This window comes from Pongo abelii, chromosome 1 (genome assembly GCF_028885655.2).
Source record: "Pongo abelii isolate AG06213 chromosome 1, NHGRI_mPonAbe1-v2.0_pri, whole genome shotgun sequence".
NCBI lineage: Eukaryota > Metazoa > Chordata > Mammalia > Primates > Hominidae > Pongo > Pongo abelii.
This window is the reverse complement of record NC_071985.2, coordinates 88,470,415-88,491,552: the sequence shown is the minus strand read 5'-3', so window position 1 is coordinate 88,491,552 and position 21,138 is coordinate 88,470,415. Positions and strand designations below refer to the sequence as shown.

Here is a 21,138-nt window from a genome sequence, read left to right as displayed (position 1 = left end):
CCATCCTTTGAATCGGAAGAGAGCTTCTACAGTCTCCCACTACCTCATTTACCCACCTACCAAGATGTTTGCTTTCTCTTTTGTTACTGAGAATGAATGGCTTCTTGCTCCTAGCTAGAGCCAGTCCTTCCATATGTGCTATAGATTCTTCCTGTTTTGTTCAAGAATATTGCTCAAGCTATTCTTCCTCCTGTTTCCTGCGTCAGCATTTGCCCCTCTACTAGATCATCTCTGTCAGTAAATGAGCATGTTGTTATTTCTCCTGGAAGTACTGTTTCTATATCTAGATAGTACTCTATCTAGAGTAAAAAAAAACGAAACAAAACCAACAAACTCAAAACTCTCTTCAGATGTTACTTCCCCTCTTGCTGTTACTGCATTTCTCTACTGTATGTTACGGCAGAATTCCTTTTAAAAAATGTCCATGTTCACTGACTCTAGTTTTTTATTTCTCCTTGTCTCTTGAACCCAGTCCAGTCAGGTGCCACCATTCCACTGAAACTGCTGTTTTTTTTTTTGAGACAGAGTCTTGCTCTGTTGCCCAGGCTAGAGTGCAATGGCACGATCTTGGCTCACTGTAACCTCCACCTCCTGGATTCAAGCGATTCTCCCACTTCAGCTTCCTGAGTAGCTGGGATTACAGGCGCCTGCCACCATGCCTGGCTACTTTTTGTGTTTTTTTTTTTTTTTTTTTTTTTTTTTTGAGACGGAGTCTCTCTCTGTCACCCAGGCTGGACTGCAGTGGCTCACTCGGCTCACTGCAAGCTCTGCCTCCCAGGTTCATGCCATTCTCCTGCCTCAGCCTCCCGAGTAGCTGGGACTACCGGCACCTGCCACCATGCCTGGCTAATTTTTTTTTTTGTATTTTTAGTAGAGACGGGGTTTCACTGTGTTAGCCAGGATGGTCTTGATCTCCTGACCTCATGATCCACCCACCCACCTCAGCCTCCCAAAGTGCTGGGATTACAGGCGTGAGCCACTAATTTTTGTATTTTCAGTAGAGACGGGGTTTCGCCATGCTGGCCAGGCTGGTCTCAAATTCCCGGCCTTAGGTGATCCACCCGCCTCGGCATTCCAAAGTGCTGGGATTACCGGCGTGAGCCATCATGCCTGGCCTGAAACTGCTGTTTTTAAGGGCACTACTGATTTCCGCATTGCTAAACCCAGTGACTGTGTCTCATCTTATTAAACTTATAAGGAGTAAATGAATAAATAAATGGGCAAGGTGGAGGTGAGGTGGGAAAGTTTGTCGAGTACACTAAAAATAATAACTACCATCATTTACTACTGTTGAGGGAAATCTAATAGTGTGGGACTGGTGCAAAGGATGTAGAAATAGGCAATAAGTTTTAGAGATACTTTGGGGTAACTAATGCTAACAGTTTCTTATGGATTCTTTTGGAATGTTCTATAAATATATGAGTATATTTATCAACCCACCTTCAGTTATTTTTTTAACCACAGAAAAGTCGAAAGATCAGTACACTGATAAACCTGCGTTTTCCTTATCTAGATTTACCAACTGTTAACATCCTGCCACATTCACTTTATATCTTAATATTACCCACACTTTCCTCCTCTTTCACATCTGAAAGTGGGCTGCAGATAATATGAAACTCCTAAACACTTCACTATGTATTTCCTAAGAATGAGGAAATATTTATTTTTAAAAAAGCATCAATTCATTTTAATATACTTTATACTTCAAAGCTAACATCACAGGGTTCTTTTTCACCTTCTTGCACCACATGCTTGTATTTCTCTTCTGCCGCTATGAGAGTCCTGATTCCCAATAACATCCTTTGTTTTTATAGGCTCACTTTAGCGGCTCTGTTGGAAATAGACTGAAAGAGGGGCAAGGACAGAAGCAGGGAGACATTTTGGAAGTTGCTATAGCAATCCGCATGAGTTACAACAGTAGCAGTGGAGTAATGAGAAGTAGTTGGATTATGGATATGTACACACACACACACACACACACACACACACACGTATACATACATACATTTTAAAATTTTGAAATAGTTTGAAATCTATAGAAAAGTTGTAAGAACAGTGCAAAGAACTCTTGCATGCCCTTTACACAGACTCCTCAGTTGTTAAATTTTACTGCATTCACTCCATTTCTCTCTTTCTCCCTTTCAAGAGAGAGAGATGTGTTGACGCATCACCTTTAAATACTATAGTGCATACTCTCTATCCTCCTGCCCCCCAAAACAAGGCCACTTTCCTGTATTACTACCCTATATTTCTTCCAGTCAGGAGATAAACATTGATACAACACTGTCATCCAATTCAAAGACACCATTCAAAGTTTGCCATCTGTTTCAATAATGATTTGCTTTTCTAGTCCAGGATTTTACTTGCAAACACTCATTGCTTTTACTTATCATGTCTCATCAGTGTCCTTTAATCTGGAACAGTTCTTTAGTCTTTTCCTGTCTCTAATGTCCTTGACAGTCTTAAAGAGTACAAGTCTTTTGTTCTGCAAGATGATCCTAAACCACTAAGGGGTTCCTTGGAGAAATGACCAATTCCAGGGCTGGGAAAGTGCAAGGAAAGTGCAAAATAAGCCTGGAAAATCTTGGGCCAGAAATTCTCAGCAAATAAACATGTTAAAAAGAACAAAGGCCCCAATATGAATGAACTCCCAGTGGTCAAATCTGGGAAAATTTGAGCATCAGAATAAAATGAGGGTATACATTATAGTATAAATACTATGCGATGTTCCTATGCCATCATATCATCCTATGATATATTCACATGATCACTTGGTCAAGTTGGTGTCTTCCAGGTTTCACCACTGTAAAGCCACTGCTTCTCATTTTGTATTTTATTGCTATTTTGGGGGAGATAATCTGACATAGCACCAATATCCTTTTCTTATTAAACCTCTAACCATGAGCCCTAGCCTCATTAATAACCCCAGTCTATATCAGTTACCACTGTAATGGTTGCCAAATGGTAACTATCTAACTCTGTCGTTCTGTCTATCCTTCTATCATTGTTGATTGACATTGCACTATAAGAACCGACCTACCTACCTTCCTTCGTTCCTTCCTTCCTTCCCTCCTTCCTTCTGTTATGAACTCATTGATTCCTTTTTTATTTGGTGGTTGGTAAACCGCTACTCTCATTTTATTCTGATGCTCAGATTTTCCCAGATTTGACCACTGAGAATTCATTCATATTGGGGCCTTTGTTCTTTTTGACATATTCCTGTCATTTGCTGAGAATTTCTGGCACAACAAGATTTCCAGGCTTATTTTGCACTTTCCCTGCTGCCCTGGAATTGGTTATTTCTCCAAGGAACCCCTTAGTGGACTTCTGTTTGGTGGAAGATGGTATTTAGTATCCAAGATCTGGTCACCCAGTATTTTCATTGCTACTGGGATGTCATTGCTTCTAGGACCTCTTAGCAGACAGAACTAGGAAATATGTATACATGTATATATATATGTGCATGTGTATATATGCATAATACAAACATCTGTATATGTGTGTACATATATATATTTCTATAGCTATCTGTGTTATGTTTTAAATGAGTTTATTTACTAATATTTCTAGTTCTAATCCAACATCTTAGGATTCTTTTAGTCTCCCGACTCTCCATGCTCTTAAATCCTTTCTCAGACTGTGAGAAATCTGACTCCAATTATTTTAGTAAAAGGCAAAAGATTCATTCGTTCTGAAGAGAAACCAGAGCATTCTAATTATTTTAGATATATTCAACCATTTGCTCAGTCACCTAACATATTTGTTCAGTATGACCACTCTCCTAACCACTCAGGCTGCCTTTTCCATCTGCTACTCCATTCCGCCTCCCACTGGGCTGGGGCATGCTGGCACCTTTGCTGGGCAATAGTCTCTCCCACACCATCCTATTTCCTTGGATATGAGGCACATTGCTGGAGATGACTGTGCACAAAACCCCATCACCTTTGTTGCCCTGCTTCTTCGGAAGCTGACATCTCTGTGTTGGGAGGGGTAGGGAAGAAAAGGAAGGTTGGGAAGGGAAGGAAGAATGGGGGAAAGGTAGGAAGCCACATTACAGATATATATTTTGAGGACAGAGCTGACAGAATTTTCTGGTAGATTGAATATGGAGAGTGAGGAAGAGAAGTAAATAATTAAGTAATAATGATCCCAAGGTATTTGGCCTGAGCAACTGAGAAAATCCAATTGTCATTAACTGAGATGAGGACAAAGCAGTAGGAGGTTTGGTGGGGTTGATGAGGAGCTCATTTTGGATATGTTAGGTTTGACGTGCCTTTTAAACATCTAAGAGGAGATGTCATACTCTGTACATGCATCTTGAAGTGTGGGTTGGAGATGTATATTTGGAAATCCTTGGCATATAGATTTTATTTAAAGCCGTGAGCTCAGCTGAGATTACCAAGGAAGTAAGATAGATAGAAACGTTTATGCTGAGCCCAGGGACAATTTTGTGTTAGAGAGATGAGGAAAAACCAGCAAGGTGAGGTCAACCACTGAGGTGGGAGGAAAACCGGGTGAGTGTGATATTCTGGAAGTCAAGTGAAGAAAATGCTTCAGTTAAAATGAAAGGATCAACTATGTTAATGCTGTTGATAGGTCAAGTAAGATGAGGACTATGAGTTTACCATTGAATTTAGCAATATGGAATTCACTGGGGACATTAATAATTATGTGTATGTGGAGTGGGGAGCTTGATTGGAGCAGGTTCAGAACGAATGGGAGGAAAGAAATGAGAGAGCCAGATAGAGAACTCTTTAAAGGAGTTTCAGCCTATATATAAGCCACAGTCCTCTGCTTACATGTTTATTGGCTCTGCACCTGAGTAGTCTTTTCTGAGAGTCACGTGAGTAACCTTTTGTTATTACTACGTATAAATTTTTTTGCTAAATACTATTTTGTCTTAGGCGGTGAAATGTTACTGTAATTGGTCAAGTTAATAACAGACTGACAGTGTAGTTCCTACACTTGTGCACTGAAGAAATCATCAGAGCAGTTTCAGCGGCATAAAATAGGTAGAGAGTATAAAGGAAGATCTAGTTTTGAAAAACTCTTCAAAGTGCTTAAAGTTTTGAAAGTGTCAGAGAAAATAAGAACTTCATAGATTCTGTGGTAAGCAGCCTTCTTGGGCCTTGGTCAACACCTTGACCTTTCTCTACAAAAAGTTTTCAGTATAGTGTATTGAAGAATGTTTTCTGTATCCACATATTTCTCGATTTATAATGAAACCTCATTAGGAAATTGGAATATAGTTAGATTTGCTGAAATGAATTTGATGGTTTAGATGAATGAATCCTTTACTGTCTAGATAGAAAATTGGTTGCACCCTTAACTTAGGGCATGGATAACAAATACGCAGTGTGTATATACTTTCCACAGCCCTCTCCTGTTGCTTATGAACCATGTCTACTTTCCACGGTTGCCTCCTATTACTTATGAACCACATTAACTTTTCATGCTGAACCCAGATGTAGCATCAGAATTCTTGTTAGTAGTGTTCCATAAAGCCACTACCAATTAGTCTTACATGACATATGACATAAAACCTTTTTTGATCCCTGGTGTAAGAATTCAGTTCACAAGATAAAAATTATGCAGAAAACAACACATAAATTGGAAATGAGCATTGAATTGCTTATTCACATTACTGGAGTTTATCAATAATCGTAATGGCTAATGAGAAACCTTAGTAGAAGTGACATAGGGATACAGTGCTTGTTTCTTTGTCAAATAATTGAATTGACAGTTCATTTCTATTCTTTTCCTTTGTCCAAAGATTCTGCTCTCTTTGCTGAACTCGGTTATTTCACAGACACTGATGAGCTGCAATTGGAAGCAGCAAATGAGACGTATGTAAGTATTTACTAAGGTTGAATAATGTGATATTTAGTCTTTAACCCTAATTATTGCAAGAAAGTTTCAGGACAACAGGTTGAGGCTAGTAATTTAAGTTACATACTTAATGGTAAATAGCTTCTACCATGAAGTATGAAAGTTAGTAGCCATTTTGTAGTCAGTAAATGTAGGACAGTAGAAATTGCATTGGTCTTGGTGTGAGACTTGTATTCTAGGCCTACCTTTGGCCCTAGGGATGGGTGACTTTGGAAAAGTCACTAACCTGCCTACTTCTTGGTTTTTACAGATTCTTTGTTTTTAAAAAGGAAGTTGGTAAGTTCTGCTTGACTAAGTTGGTAAGTCAAGCAGAACTTACCAACTTCCTTTTTAAAAGTTGTGTATTCGTGTAGAAAGCTCTGAAAAGTAGGTATATCCTTACCTTTGATTGGTTAGAGGTCTGTGTGAAAACTAATATAACACTGAGTCCCCAAGAATATCTTAGATTTTCTTTTCTTTATTAGTACATATAAAACTCTTTGCCCTATAGAACTTTGATTTTGTCTTATTCTTTAATGGATGAGGTGCTGTTTCACTTAAGAAGTAATTCAAGTGAGCAGAGTAATTTGTCAATCAGGTTTAATAGCACATCATTTTAAGCTCTTATTAACTTGAGTACAAAATATGTAAAGATTGCTTAGTGAGTTTCAGATATTTCTTAAACAGTGATTTAGCAGTTGTTTTACCATTAGTCGACAGAAAAGAATGAAGGACATGATATATTTTAAAAAATCAGTACATGGGATTTTAATGGTTTCATTTACTCCATGAGATACTCTAGAATGTGGCCCATTGATTAAATTGCCTTTTAATATTGGCTGTTTGAATAAGCAACTGATATTCATATTTCATAACATCTAGAATCCTAAAAGAAAGTGTTTCTTTTAAACTATGTCAAGAAACTGTGTGCTCAATTGGAAAGATTAAGGGAAATATATTCCTGATTTTACAACTAACATTCTATTACTTTATGCAAGTCACTCAATCTTTCAGTTCCTTAGTTTTTCTAGTATGACATGAAGGGATTCAATCTCTGAGAGCCCTCATGTCATTCTTCTTCCAAACGGCAGTAGAATTTCCCATGCTAAATCACTGAAGAGCTCGAGTATATAAGTGCCAGTATGTTTCATTTTGCATAAACTGGGCCTGTTAAATGTCTGATGAGATAAAATCTTTATGCTGTAGAAGGTATTTGACTTATTTGGCTGAAGATTGAGTCAGAAGTTTCCTGAAGTAGATCATGCCCTTATTTAAAAGTGTTGCTGGCACTCAGGCAAGCAACATTGGTAACTTTACTTAGATTAAGAAAGTTTAAGTATATTTTTTGGTTGCTAAAACAAGGCTGCTTATTTTATTTATTTTTTTTTAAAGACAGAGTCGCACTCTGTTGCCCAGGCTGGAGTGCAGTGGTGTGATCTCGGCTCACTGCAACCTCTGCCTCCCAGGTTCAAGCGATTCTCATGTCTCAGCCTGCTGAATAGCTGGGACTACAGGTGCATGCTACCACGCCTGGCTAATTTTTGTAGTTTTAGTAGAGACGGGGTTTCACTACATTGGCCAGGCTAGTCTCGAACTCCTGAGCTCAAGTGGTCCACCCACCTCAGCCTCCCAAAGTGCTGGGATTACAGGCATGAGCCACCACACCTGGCCAAGGCTGCTTAATTTTTTGATGTGAAGATCCAAATAAGAGAAAAAAGTGAAGGAGATTGATGTTTTAAAAAATGGTTCTTTTATGATTTAAATTTTTTTCATGTGCACTTTTACATGTTCTCTTTATGTACCTTGTACTAATATTTACTCAGTTATGGGCATCATAAGAAAATAGTTTCCCTTCTGTGTTTCTGTTATATTCTCAATAAAAATGAACCATATAGTAGTCATTTTGAAATGATAATATTCTTCTAGAAATTGTTAACAAATGGTCGTTACCAATTACTAGACACATTTTTACTTTTTTTGCCTGAGGTGTATTTATTTATTTATTTATTTATTTATTTATTTATTTATTTTTTGAGACGGAGTCTTGCTCTGTCACCCAGGCTGGAGTACAGTGGCGCAATCTCGGCTCACTGCAAGCTCCACCTCCCAAGTTCACACCATTCTCCCGCCTCAGCCTCCTGAGTAGCTGGGACTCCAGGCGCCCACCACCACGCCCGGCTAATTTTTTGTATTTTTAGTAGAGACGGGGTTTCACCGTGTTAGCCAGGATGGTCTCGATCTCCTGACCTCGTGATCCACCTGCCTCGGCTTCCCAAAGTGCTGGGATTACAGGCGTGAGCCACCGCGTCCGGCCGAGGTGTATTTTATTGTTGCTGTTTTTGTTGTTGTTGTTTTGTTTTGTTTTTTGACAGGGTCTGGCTCTGTCTCCCAGGATGGAGTGCAGTGGCATGATCTTGGCTTATTGCAGCCTCCATATTTTGGACTCAAGCGATCTTCCCACCCCAGCCTCCAGAATAGCTGGGACCATAGGTGCACGCCACTATGCCCAGCTAGTGTTTGTATTTTTTTCTTAGGTAGAGATGGGTTTTGCCATGTTGCCCAGGCTGGTCTTGAACCCCTGTGCTCAAGCAGTCCTATTGTTGCTGTTTTATCATCTGTGACATTAAGTTAATATTTACTGCCTTTTGACTTTATTTTATTATTTATGTATTAAGTTTACTTCTCTTTTTGTCTCTGTGACTCCAGACACTTAATTTAAAATAGTACTGTTTGGTACTAACTTGATCTCAGACTTACATGAGGACTCTGAAATTATGTGACACTTCTTTATTCATATATATATAGTATAAGGTGTTTATCTGGATGACCCAGAATATGCTTATATTTCGGTTAGAAAAACCACCTAAATGAAAAGAACTTAATGGAGCCTTTAAGAAGTTTGCTGGACCCTGTTTTAGAAAATTAGTTTTATTTTATAGGATTAAAAAGTGGTGTTGTTTTTGATTCATAAAAGTTTTAGAAATTTAAGAAGTATAGAACAGTAGAAAAAAAAGAAAATTACTCTGATTCATAAAAGTTTTAGAAAATTTAGGAAGTATAGAACAGTAGAAAAAAAAGAAAATTACTCAGTGGTAACTATCCTCTTTATGATTCTTGCCTGTCTTTTGGATGTATCTATATTCTTTCTATTGTATATAGAGATTATATTATGAATAGCATTTGCTTTGTCTTGTTTTTCTTAATGGCAATGGGAAAATGTATTTTGCTGGATTTCCCTTAAGATAAAAGACACATTTTTGACTCCTGTAATGGTCATTCTCATAGAAAAGAATGAAGCCAACTAAATGTTTTAAATACTGAATCCCTTACCTCTTTCCTAGTTGTTGCTGCTGTGCTTCAAGTAACTGAATTGATTTTATCTCTAGGCTATCCAAGATGTATTCTCATACAAGACTGACTTAGAATATTGTTTTTACTAGATTGGCTAATAGCAGTTAAATTATTTGTGCCAAATTGTGTCTCACAGTTTGATTTTAAGATGTGTATGTTTTATTCGTTTAATATTCTTTTGCTGATTTGAAACCTACAGGAAAACAATTTTGATCATCTTGATTTTGATTTGGATTTGATGCCTTGGGAGTCAGACATTTGGGACATCAACAACCAAATCTGTACAGGTAATTATGTGTTTCACTGGTAAAAGTTTTAAAAAGATCAATTTTATTTTGTAGTTTGGTCATACTCAAAATTAGGTGGGGTTATTGGCCTATTTTGGTAGATTAAAAGATTCCTGGTGTTATGCATTCTATTTCTGGTATGGCAATTATGTAAACAAATTTCTTGCCAAAAATGGATATGAGGAGTTTCATAGTTATGTTTCAGTAGTGTAATGAATGAATAGTTCATATCAGAAATAGAAATAGTGATTTTGAATTATGAATAATGTCTCTGTATAAGATTAACCTGAGAACCAGACAGGGCTTAGGGAATCAAAGGGAAGAGCCTGGGTTACCAGAACCTAGGAACTTGGTGGAGGAGTCCCATGCATTTAATACATGTACTTCTAAGAAGGGGCAGCACCTAGCTGATACTAATATCTTTAAGGGGGCCTAATGAGGTCGGGGTTGAGTATGCTGAAAGAAGCCAGAACCTGGAGCAAATTGCCAGTGCTGGGGTACAGCTGATGGTAGAATGAAGAAAATCCCTTCTCCTCCCTTCTAGCTTCTTCTAGTATCCCCTATTGACAGGACCTAAAAGGATGCCAGCTGGGAATAATTTATATCACCGATTATAGAAAGTGGACTTAGTGCTGAGAGACAGTGAATAAATAACCAGCACATTCTCCTATCTAAATTCCTCCCTACCCCTGCACTACCTATTCCTCTTCATTTTATGTATTTACTTATACTGCTTCATGCCTGTTTGCCTTCATAGAATGTGGGATACACAAAGTCAGTGTTCTGGTTTTATCGTTTGACAAACTACTCTAAATCTTAGTTGCTTAAAGCAACAACCATTTTATTAGATTGCTAGAATCCATGGGCCACGAATTTTGACTGGGTGCTCACGAATTTTGACCGGGTGCTCCAAGGATGGCTTGTCTCTGCTCCATGATGTCCAGACCACGACTGGGGAGATTTGAAGATTGTAGTAGCTTGACATTTGGGGGCTAGAATCATCTTGAGGTTTCCTCACTCATATGTGTGGCACCTGGGGTGGAATGGAGTGCCTGCGTAGGGCCTCTTTGTGTGGCGTGGTGTTCTCAGTCATGGTGGTCTCAGGGTAGTCAGACTTCAAAGGCTCCAAGTATGAGTGTTCCAGCACACAAAGCAGAGGCTGCATTTCCAGCTTCAGAATTCACATAGCATTACTTCTGTCTTCTCTTGATTGAAGGAGTCAAGTCCACCTAAATTCATGGGGAGGGGAAATCGACTCTACTCCTTGATGGGAAAGTGGCAAGATCACATTGTAGAAGATCATGAGGGAAGATCATGAAGGATGGTAGATATTGTATGGCTAATTTTGGAAAACACAGTCTGCCATCCCCACCCTATTCTATCTTTGACACCAAGGGATACTGCCTGGGCCATAGTTGCTCAGTACATTTTTATAGGATAAATTAATAGTTTAAAAGATATGAACATTTTTTATGAGTTTAAATTGTATTGTCAAAAATGCTTTCCAAAATATTTCCTGTTTCTTATTTTTTTAAATTTTTTGGGAATCTATAATATTTCGCATATGGTAAAATATTCAAAAGGTACAAAAATCTGTGTAGTAGAAAAATGTCTCCTGCTTTTATTCCTCAGCCAACAAGTTCTGTTTTCCAGAGACAACCACTGTTACCAGTTTCTTCTGTTTACCCTTCCAGAGAATTAGTGCAGATGCAAGTGTACACATGTATATATACACACACACACAGACATATATATATATATATATATATACAGCCCCCCTCCCCACATATATATATAATTTGTTACACAAGTGGAAACATACTAGATATATTGTTTTCTGCATCTTTCGTTTTCACTCATTATATTTTGGTGACCTTAGCTTCCATATCTGATTGAATTTTAAAAGTAGATTTTACCTTCTTTCTTGTTCATTTTATTATAAGTTTTTATTGTCCAGTGGGTAAAACCTTTCCTCCATGTTTTCCAGTTAAAGATATTAAGGCAGAACCTCAGCCACTTTCTCCAGCCTCCTCAAGTTATTCAGTCTCGTCTCCTCGGTCAGTGGACTCTTATTCTTCAACTCAGTATGTTCCTGTGAGTAGCCAGTCTTTTGCAATGATTTTGGTTATAATATGCTATCTGGAAAATATGTATATGGGGGAGGCAGTTAACATTTATTGAATACTACTATGAGTTATATTGTCTCATTTAATGAGGGAACTGAGACTCAAGAAAGAGCCTTGTGGGAGCTAGAAAGTTGTTAGTGCCTTTGGTTTTGCCCTCTTTCCCCTCTGTTCATGCCTCCATAATTTCATTGTTTCATTTGTTTCATTGCATTTTAACAGTATCCAGTATTTGTTTATTGGCTTACTGTCCTTTCTCCCACCCTTTCTTTCTCCTCCCTATTAGGATATACATTCTTTATATATGGACATAGAAGAATGTAAGATGGTCAGTTTTTATATCTCTTTAGTCACAGCATCTAGAATGATTGCCTTAGTTTGGGAATGCCTAGTGCTACCTTTTGAAGGGTCTGACGTTTTTATAAACGTCTGGTAGCTCTTTTAAGAATGCTTCTGCTCTGCGTCCAGACAAAAGCCCTGAGGCCAGGAAAAGGAAGTACCTGATTTAGGTACTTTTTAGAATGAGGAAAGGGAAAGTATAAGAATAAAAAAATCAAATAATATTTTAGTATATTATATGTGCTATAAATTGTGGTATCTTTGCTCCTGCAGGCTCTACATTTAGTTACCAAATCCTGGTGGTTGTATGCACATATTAATTCAAGGATTTATCTTTTCTGCCCCTGCCAGGCCATCACCATCTCACCTGGATTAAGTCAATAGGATTTTAACTGGTCAGCCTTTCAACTCCTCAAACCTTTCTTAGCAGTGGAATCTTCAAAGAGAAATCTTTCAGTTTCACAGGCTTTACTGTATCAGTCATTTGCTTAAAACTTTTTAGTAACTTCCCAGTCCTTACAAGGATGAAATTTAAATTCCCAGAGTACTAGGCTCTCCATGATCTGGCCCCCATTTACCTTTCCAGTCTCCTTTCTTGCTATCCCCTCCTACTTCCACATTCCCCTTAACTTGAGCCCTGTGAGAGTTCCTCTCTGAGAGCTCCTATGCACTCTGCTCATTCAACCGCTGCTCATTCAACTGCTCATTCAGGCACTGTTCCAGATGCTGGCAGTGAACAACAGCAGTGAGATCGCTGCTGTTACAGTTCTAGGTTTTTGCACATCCTCTTTCTTCTGCCTAGAATAGCCCCATTTTCTTCTTGTCTTGGAAAACTCATCCTTCAAGTCCCAGTTCAAAAACTACTTCCTTTATGAAGCTTTTCTCTGATTGCTACTCTTGGTAGCTCTCTGAGGTCCACAATTTCTCCAAATGATTTAATTTTTTAAAAAATTAATAATTACAAAAGGTAGCATACTATATACCCTGTCCTGTACCTTGTTTTTTTAGCTTAGCAGGATAACTCTAATTTCAGAGTATATAATTTTCCCATTATACTACGTAATGTTTCATTGCATGGCCTTATCATGCTTAATTCAGTGATTTCCTTATTGATGAGTATTTGTGTTGTTTTTAGTCTTTTCCAGACCCAGTTAACCTGTACATAAGTCTTTTCCAGACTCAAATAACCTATAGTAAATAACCTGGTACATAAGTCACTTTATATTTTTGCCAGGATATTTTTAGGATATATTTCAAGAGGTGGGATTGTTGACACCAGGGTAAATACACTTGAATTTTGCTAGATACTGCCAAATTTCTCTCTATAGGGGTTGTAAAATTTTACATCCTCATCAGCAGTATGTAAGAGGGCCTGTTTTCCCATCATCACTCCACAATAGGTTTTATTTTATATCTCTTTTACTATAAGTATGGTTAAATATCTATTCATATGTTTTATATGTTTAAGGCCTATTTGCATTTCTTTTTAAAAAATGAACTGTCATTTCAAATTTTTGTTCTTTTTTTTTTTTTTTTTTTTTTGGAGATGAACTCTCTTTCTTGTCTACCAGGCTGGAGTGCAATGGCATGATGTCGGCTCACTGCAACCTCCGCCTCCTGGCTTCAAGCAATTCTCCTGCCTCAGCCTCCTGAGTACCTGGGATTACAGGCACCTGCCACCACTCCCGGCTAATTTTTGTATTTTTAGTAGAGACAGGGTTTCACCATGTTGGCCAGGCTGGTCTCGAACTCCTGACCTCAGATTATCCACCTGCCTCGTCCTCCCAAAGTGCTTGGGATTACAGGCGTGAGACACTGCGCCCGGCCGTTCATTTTTTAATTGAATTGTATTGGTCTTTTTCTCTTTAATATTTTAGGTGCTTTATTATATATTGGGATTATTAGTCCTTAGTTTGTGAAATAAGCTGCAAATATTTTTTCCCCAATTTTTCTTTTGTCTCTTTGCTTTATTTCTGGTGTTTATTTTTCCCCAGGTGTACTGTTTTCTATAGCCAAATTATTGATCTTTTCTTTAATTGCTTTTTTGGTCACTCAAAGGAAGGTTTTCACCACTCAGAGGTTATAAAATAATTCACTCATATTTTTACTCTTATTTTTTTGCTTATGTTAATTTTTTGTTTGGAACAATCTCAAATTCACAGAAGTGTTGTGAGTACGTTGCAAATAACTTGTTTTTTCCTTATGCATTTCAGAGTAAGTTACCAGTCCGATGCCCTATCACTCCAATACTTTAGTGTCTACTTCCTACAAGCACAGATATTTCTTAGATAGCCATAATACAAGCACAAAATCGGGAAATAAACATTGATATGTTACTATAATCTAACCTTCAGCTCTCGTTTAAATTGTGCCAGACATCCCAGAGGTGTCCTTTAGACTATCAAAAGGACCCAGTTCAGAATCAAGCATTGCATGTGGTTGTCTTGTCTTTTTAATCTTGTTCAGTATGAAACAGTTCTTCATTAATCCTTGACTTTCTTCACCTTGTCACTTTTGGGGATTAGGAGTTAGTTATTTTGAAGAGCATTTCTTAGTCGTGTTTGTCTGATGTTTCTTTAGGATCATATTCAGGTTTTATATCTGTGGCAGGAATGTCACAGAAGTGCTTTCTGTGTCCGACTTTCGATGACCCAATTTTGATTTTTTCTAATACTGATTATGTTCACTTTGATCACTTCATAGATGTTATCTGCCAACCTATTCCATTGTGAAGTTGCTTTTTCTCTCTATGCCATACATATTTTGTGAGAAAGATACTTTAAGACTATGTAAAAATAGCCTGTTCATCATCACACTTTATATTTGTTCACTTATTTGTTAATATCTGTATTATTCAACAGATTATAATCCGTTACTATAATTATTTATTCTGATTATTACGTTGTCCTGGATTTGGCCAGTGGGGGTCCCTTCACACCAGCTCTTATGTTCTTTTAACGTGTCTCCTTTGGGCTCTGATGTCCTTACACCAGGCTGTCTTCCCATGTGGATGCCCTCGTCACTCTGCTGTGACTCCTCATGCCAGGCCGCCTGCCATATCAGTGCCCTCTCTACCCTTCTTGGACCCTGACATTCCACCAGGCTACTTCTCTGCATGGATGGTGGTCTTGCTTTACCCCATCTAGTGGCTTAGCATAAAATTATTCAGGAAGAAATATTTTCTAAGTGACTATGAATAAGTATTTATCATGAGATATTATTTTTGGTGTTTAGATCTCGGATCCATTTGAAATTACCCTTGTGTATTATATGAGATACAAATCCAATTTATGTTTTTCCAAATGACTATCAAAATGATTATTCTAGTACCATTTATCAAAAAGTTCATCTGATTTCAATTATATGCTTGTATTTTAAATTTATGTAAATGGTATTATGGTAGATATCTTTATATTATTTACTTTTAAAAATCAGCACAGTGTTTTTAAGATAAATTCCTATTGCTCTGTGTACATCAAATCTGTTGCATCTAACTCTGTACAACATTCAAGTATGCATTCACTACATTTTTACCTACACCATAATGAATATTTTTAAAAATGTTCCCTTGAGGACCCATGTGAGAAATCCTTTAGGATATATGCCTAGAATTGCTGGGTGGTAGAATGTGCAGATATTTAATTTGACAAGTGCTTCCATATTGCTCCCCAGGATCATCATAGTACTCTGTGGGCTGGCAGCAGTGCCTGAGGATCCCTGTGACTTCTCTCCTGATACTTGGCATTGTCTGCCTTTTTAATTTTTACTCCATGGCACAATGTGTTTTGTTGTCGTTTGCTTCTATTTTGTTTTACTTTGTATTTCTTTGGTTATTGTTTTCAACATTTGTTTACATTCTTATGAGCTTTTTGGACTTTTTTTCTTTTATACATTGTTTATTCCTGTCCTTTGCCAGTTTTTCTACTCAGTTGTCTTCTTGTTTATCTGCAGGAATTCCTCGTATATTTGAAATAGTAAACTCTTGTTGGATTTAGACATTCAAATTGCCTATATCTTTTCCCTTTCTATTATCTATTAACTTTGTAGTCTTTATTAAGTATAAATAGTTAATTTTCAATTACTCAGGCTTATCTTTTTTTTTCTTTTGCTTTATGGCTTATTTAAGAAGTCCTTCTATGCTTTTAGAGCACAAAGGTATTCTCCTGCATTTTCTTTTATTAACCATATGGTTTACCTTTCACATTTAGGTTTCTTAATACTCTTAGACACCACTTTAATATGTGGTATTATGTGGGGATCTAGCACTAGGTAGGGATCTAGTTTTAATTTTCTCTATAGAAATGAATCAGTTTTCCTAACTGTGTTGTCTTTATAATCACTTGTAATCACTCTTTTCAACAATATTGTATATCTCTTTGTTTACTCAAATCTTCTTTTATGCCTTAGTTCAGTTGTGTACTTTTCTTCATATGGGTCCTGCACATTCTTTAGAAAATTTCTAGGTATTTTGTAATTGTTATTGCTATTATGAGTGAAATATTTATTTATTTGTTTTATTTAAATCTTTTTTCTTTTTAATTTTTCTGGGTACATAGTAGGCATATATATTTGTGGGGTACATGAGATGTTTTGACATAGGCATGCAATGTAAAATAATTAGATCATGGAAAATGGGGTATCTGTCCCCTCAAGCATTTATCCTTTGTGTTATAAACAATCCAGTTTCACTCTTATTGTTATTTTAAAATGTACGACTAAGCTCTTATTGAGTATAGTCACCCTGCTGTGCTATTAAATAATGTCTTATTCCTTCTCCTTTTTTTTTTTTTTTTTTTTTTTTTAACCCATTAACAATCACCATCTCATCACCAGCTTCTCAGTACCCTTCCCAGCCTCTGGTAACCATCCTTCTACTCTATGTTCATGATTTCAATTGTTTTGGTTTGATCTCACAAATAAGTGAGAACATGTGATGTTTGTCTTTCTGTGCCTGGCTTGAAATATTTATTTTTTATTATATTTTCTAAGTGTGTATTAATACAATATTTTCAAGGTCAAATTTTTTTTTCAGTGGATTGTTACATGTGCTTCAAGTATATAGCATATTACCTTGCTAAAAGGCACGCTGTCTCTTTTGTTTTAATGTTTTTTAAATTTCTTCTTTTAGTGTAATTATACTAGAATTACAGAAAAAGCAGGTATCTATTTTTTATCCTGACTTTAATTATAATGCATTCAGCATTGGCTTTGGCTGTATAATTACTGATAGCTTTTTAATGTTAAGAAAGTATTGCTCGGATCCTTGTTTTCTAGGATTTTATTGAGGAATACTTGTTGAATATTATCAAATACCTTTTAAGCGTCAAAGGCCATGAAGATAATAGTCTCCTCCCGTGTTACCTTGTACTCTTTGGTTTCTTGGAAATATATTTTAATACACTCTACATATTGCTCAGCTTACATGCTGAGTAGGTGTTAAGGATGAATGAAGATGCAGTTGTCACTTGTCACTCTCACCAGTGAGACTGGGAGCATCTCTTTCTCCCATATCCTCTCCAGGTCATTTTAATTTTTTTTATGATTAAAAAATTTAAATTTGCCTTTGGCTACCATTTGCATTTCCTTTTCAGTGCAATGGCTGTTCCTGCCCTTTGTCTATTTTTCACAAATATTTTCTACCAATATATGTCTTTTAACTTTGTTTATGGTCTAGTTTTTATTGTTAGTTTACTTATTATTTGTTCAAATCTATTTCTTCTTCCTTTGTGGCTTCTGTGTGTTCTGACTTAAGAGGGTCTGCAACACCCTGAGAGTAAACAAGTATTCTTTTAAATTTTGTTTTTATATTATAATCTTATAGATTATTTTGAAGATGTTATAAAGTAGAGATTATGTCTATTGTGTGATCATGCATGCCATCTTTTCTGTCTGAATTGAATTGCTACTTCTATGTTGTTTCTTTATTCTAACAAAATGAGACAGATTCACTGAATATTAAAAGACTTTGGGAAAATGCAAATGTTATCTTTATGTATCTCAATCATTATGAATTCACCTACTAAATTAAAGAAAATAGCACTGTTGGCTGGGTGGGGTGGTTCACGCCTGTAATCCCAGCATTTTGGGAGGCTGAGGTGGGTGGACCATATGAGGTCAGGAGTTCTAGAGCAGCCCAGCCAACATGGTGAAACCCCCTCTCTACCAAAAATACAAAAACTTAGCAAGGCGTGGTGGCACACATCTGTGGTTGTAGCTACTTGGGAGGCTAAGGCAGGAGAATTGCCTGAACTGGGGAGGCAGAGGTTGCAGTGAGCTGAGATTGCATCACTGCACTCCAGCTTGGGCAACAGAGTGAGACTCTGTCTCAAAAAAAAAAAAAAAAAAAAAAAGCACTGCTCCATTCATGCATCTTTCTTTTACAACATTTGGAACAAAGGCAGTATTACAAAATAGAAAATAGAAAAGAATACAAATAAAATTATTTTGCTTTTGATATTCTTTTAAGACCGAATAAGAGAGATTATGGAGAAAGGATATTGGCATTTTAACTGCAACCTTATACTGATACTGAATGTTTGTATGACTATGAACCAAGTTTTATGTGTGTGTGTGTGTGTGTGTGTGTGTGTGTGTGTGTAGTTTGTAGGAAGAAATGTAGAAACAGATCAATGATTCATATCTTTAATATAACAGGATGGCATAGACTTACTCTGCATTTTGAGTTATTTTTCCTTTGGTATAGATGGATCATGCTGATAGTCACTTATTACTTAATGTATAGATACAGTTTCTAATATACCTCTCCTTTGAAGTTACCTTGAAGTGTTTTTCTGTTTATATATGGGTCTCCTCCTTTTCTATGCAATTTGCTACTTAAGGATTATACTCATTAATTTTTGTTTTTATTATGCTACAGGAGGAGTTGGATTTGTCTTCTAGTTCTCAGATGTCTCCCCTTTCCTTATATGGTGAAAGCTCTAATAGTCCCTCTTCAGCAGAGCCACTGAAGGAAGATAAGCCTGTCACTGGTCCTAGGAACAAGACTGGTATTACTCTATCTCCTAACTTCTGTTATTTCTATTTCAGATTGAGCTTAGGTTCCATTTCTTAAAAGAAAATGCTGGATTAAATTTATGTTTATTAGGCTGGCTTGCTGTTTTTTAATTGGTGGACCTATATTGTTTGTTGTGAGTGATTACCGTGGAGAGGAAAGGGGAGAAATAATCTTTGGTTGTCTCTGTCTTTACAGGTGAAAGATACTTTAAAATAAACTCAGACCCCACCATCTTCAGGAGAGATTTCAAAGTTTCAGTTAAAGATAACTGAATGGAGGGCATTCAGCTATGACATTTGTTACCTCATTAATCTCTGGGTGTTATCCCGTGATTTTAGCTATTCTCCTTTACCAGTTAGTGTGTCCCATTCCCAGAACTGCAGCTTGGTTAAAAAGGAGGTAACAGTTTAAGTACTTTTCTTCAGTTCATTCAAGTATATGTACTGTAGCTATGCTTAAACTCCAGTTAAAGATTGTTACTCGAAGTTAAGATAATGTGTAGAGAAAGGTGTGTGATAGAATCTGTTTTTTAGGGCTTGCTTAATTGCTTTCACATTGACTTGTGGTTTGTCTGGTTTTTCTCCAGAAAATGGATTGACTCCAAAGAAAAAAATTCAGGTGAATTCAAAACCTTCAATTCAGCCCAAGCCTTTATTGCTTCCAGCAGCACCCAAGACTCAAACAAACTCCAGTGTTCCAGCAAAAACCATCATTATTCAGACAGTACCAACACTTATGCCATTGGCAAAGCAGCAACCAATTATCAGTTTACAACCTGCACCCACTAAAGGTACCTGAGCAGAATTTAAGGCTGTGTAAATTTATTTGGAGAGCAGTAAGGGTTGTGTCATATGATTTGTTTTAATTCGGGTTATAATTTCTGAGCACGTGCTGTTTGTCAGGAATGTCTTTGGTTATGAGGACGTTGCAGAGATGACTAATGTGTGGTTCCTGTCATAACAAGGGATATAGCTCTCCAGACCAGTTACATCTGATGGTTATTTTGAAAATCTGGGATACTTTCTTGGTGCCATTTTATTCTGGTGGATAAAATACAGGAACACAAATTTTAAGCTAGTTGAAGGCAGAGTTCAGGTCAGCCAGATTTTTGTGGCTGTGAACTTTTTTTGTTTTTAAGGAATATTTAAAATAATAGGGTCCATTTCAGGTGTGTTATAGCAATAGAATCAAGCCCTTAATCTCTGAGGAGGCTGCATGGTTTAGTAAACAGTGTATTGACCTGGTCATGAGGAGACCTGAACTCTGCTTTCAACTAGCTAAGAATTTGTGTGTTTCGTATTTTATCCACCAGATGGCCTCATACACTTGTGATTCTATGAGAGGTTTAGGTCATTATTGAAAGAAGTTCAAGTCTGAGGATTTGGTACTCTTCAGATATGGGAGTCATTTCCATATGGAGATCTCTTAGGTAGATTAGTCATCATTGTACTCATACTGATATCTGTATACACTGGGTACAAGAAAACTTTTGCAGCATTCTTCTCTCTGGATTTAGTTTGTTGGCACCAGATACGACTAGGCAATAATGGGGTATGGGTTGCAAATAAACACCAATGTTACATTTGTACTGTATCTCCAATTGTGAATAGTTAGCTCGTTTTTTGGAGCATAATTTTAATGAGGGCAAATTTGATAAATTTAATTTCCAGATACTCTTTTAGCTTTGTTCTGTTACATGGTCATAGACAATATGACATTGATAAAAAGAAGACCTAGATGAGAGAATGGATGGATCAGTGGAAATTCATCTATCAGTCCCACCAAAAATAAACAGACAAACAAACAAAAACCAGTTTGAAATGCCTGCCCTCTCAGTACAAAGTCAGAACTGCTGCCTTTTCCATTTGAAAAGTAGCAATCCTATAGAATTCTTGTGATTAATTCTTGTGATTTATAAATGTGTATTAAGGGTTCATGAACTCCTTGAAATAAAATGCAGGATTTAATGTATGTTCATATGTGGATTATTCTAGGGATAGTCTCCAAAACTTTCATTAGGATCTCATAAGGATCTGTGCCTTCCCAAAGGCTAAGAATTTAAACTAATGAAGAACCTCATTGTAGTTCCCATAAGCTATTAAAATACGTCTATACAAAAAGTCTGACATTAATATGACTAGTGTATAAAGCAGGG

The 21,138-nt window shown here is 36.9% G+C and overlaps 1 protein-coding gene across 2 annotated transcripts in view; it reads left to right on the top strand.

Annotated features, from left to right (window-relative positions):
• The window catches only part of ATF6 (activating transcription factor 6), a 212,776-nt gene that overhangs the window by 6,486 nt on the left and 185,152 nt on the right, over positions 1–21,138 (top strand). For both annotated transcript variants that reach the window (XM_054526488.2, XM_024251202.3), the window contains exons 2-6: positions 5,774–5,850; positions 9,419–9,506; positions 11,494–11,600; positions 18,846–18,975; positions 19,570–19,773. In XM_054526488.2, coding sequence (XP_054382463.1) covers positions 5,774–5,850; positions 9,419–9,506; positions 11,494–11,600; positions 18,846–18,975; positions 19,570–19,773 — 606 coding nt within the window. The remainder of the gene's footprint in view (positions 1–5,773; positions 5,851–9,418; positions 9,507–11,493; positions 11,601–18,845; positions 18,976–19,569; positions 19,774–21,138) is intronic.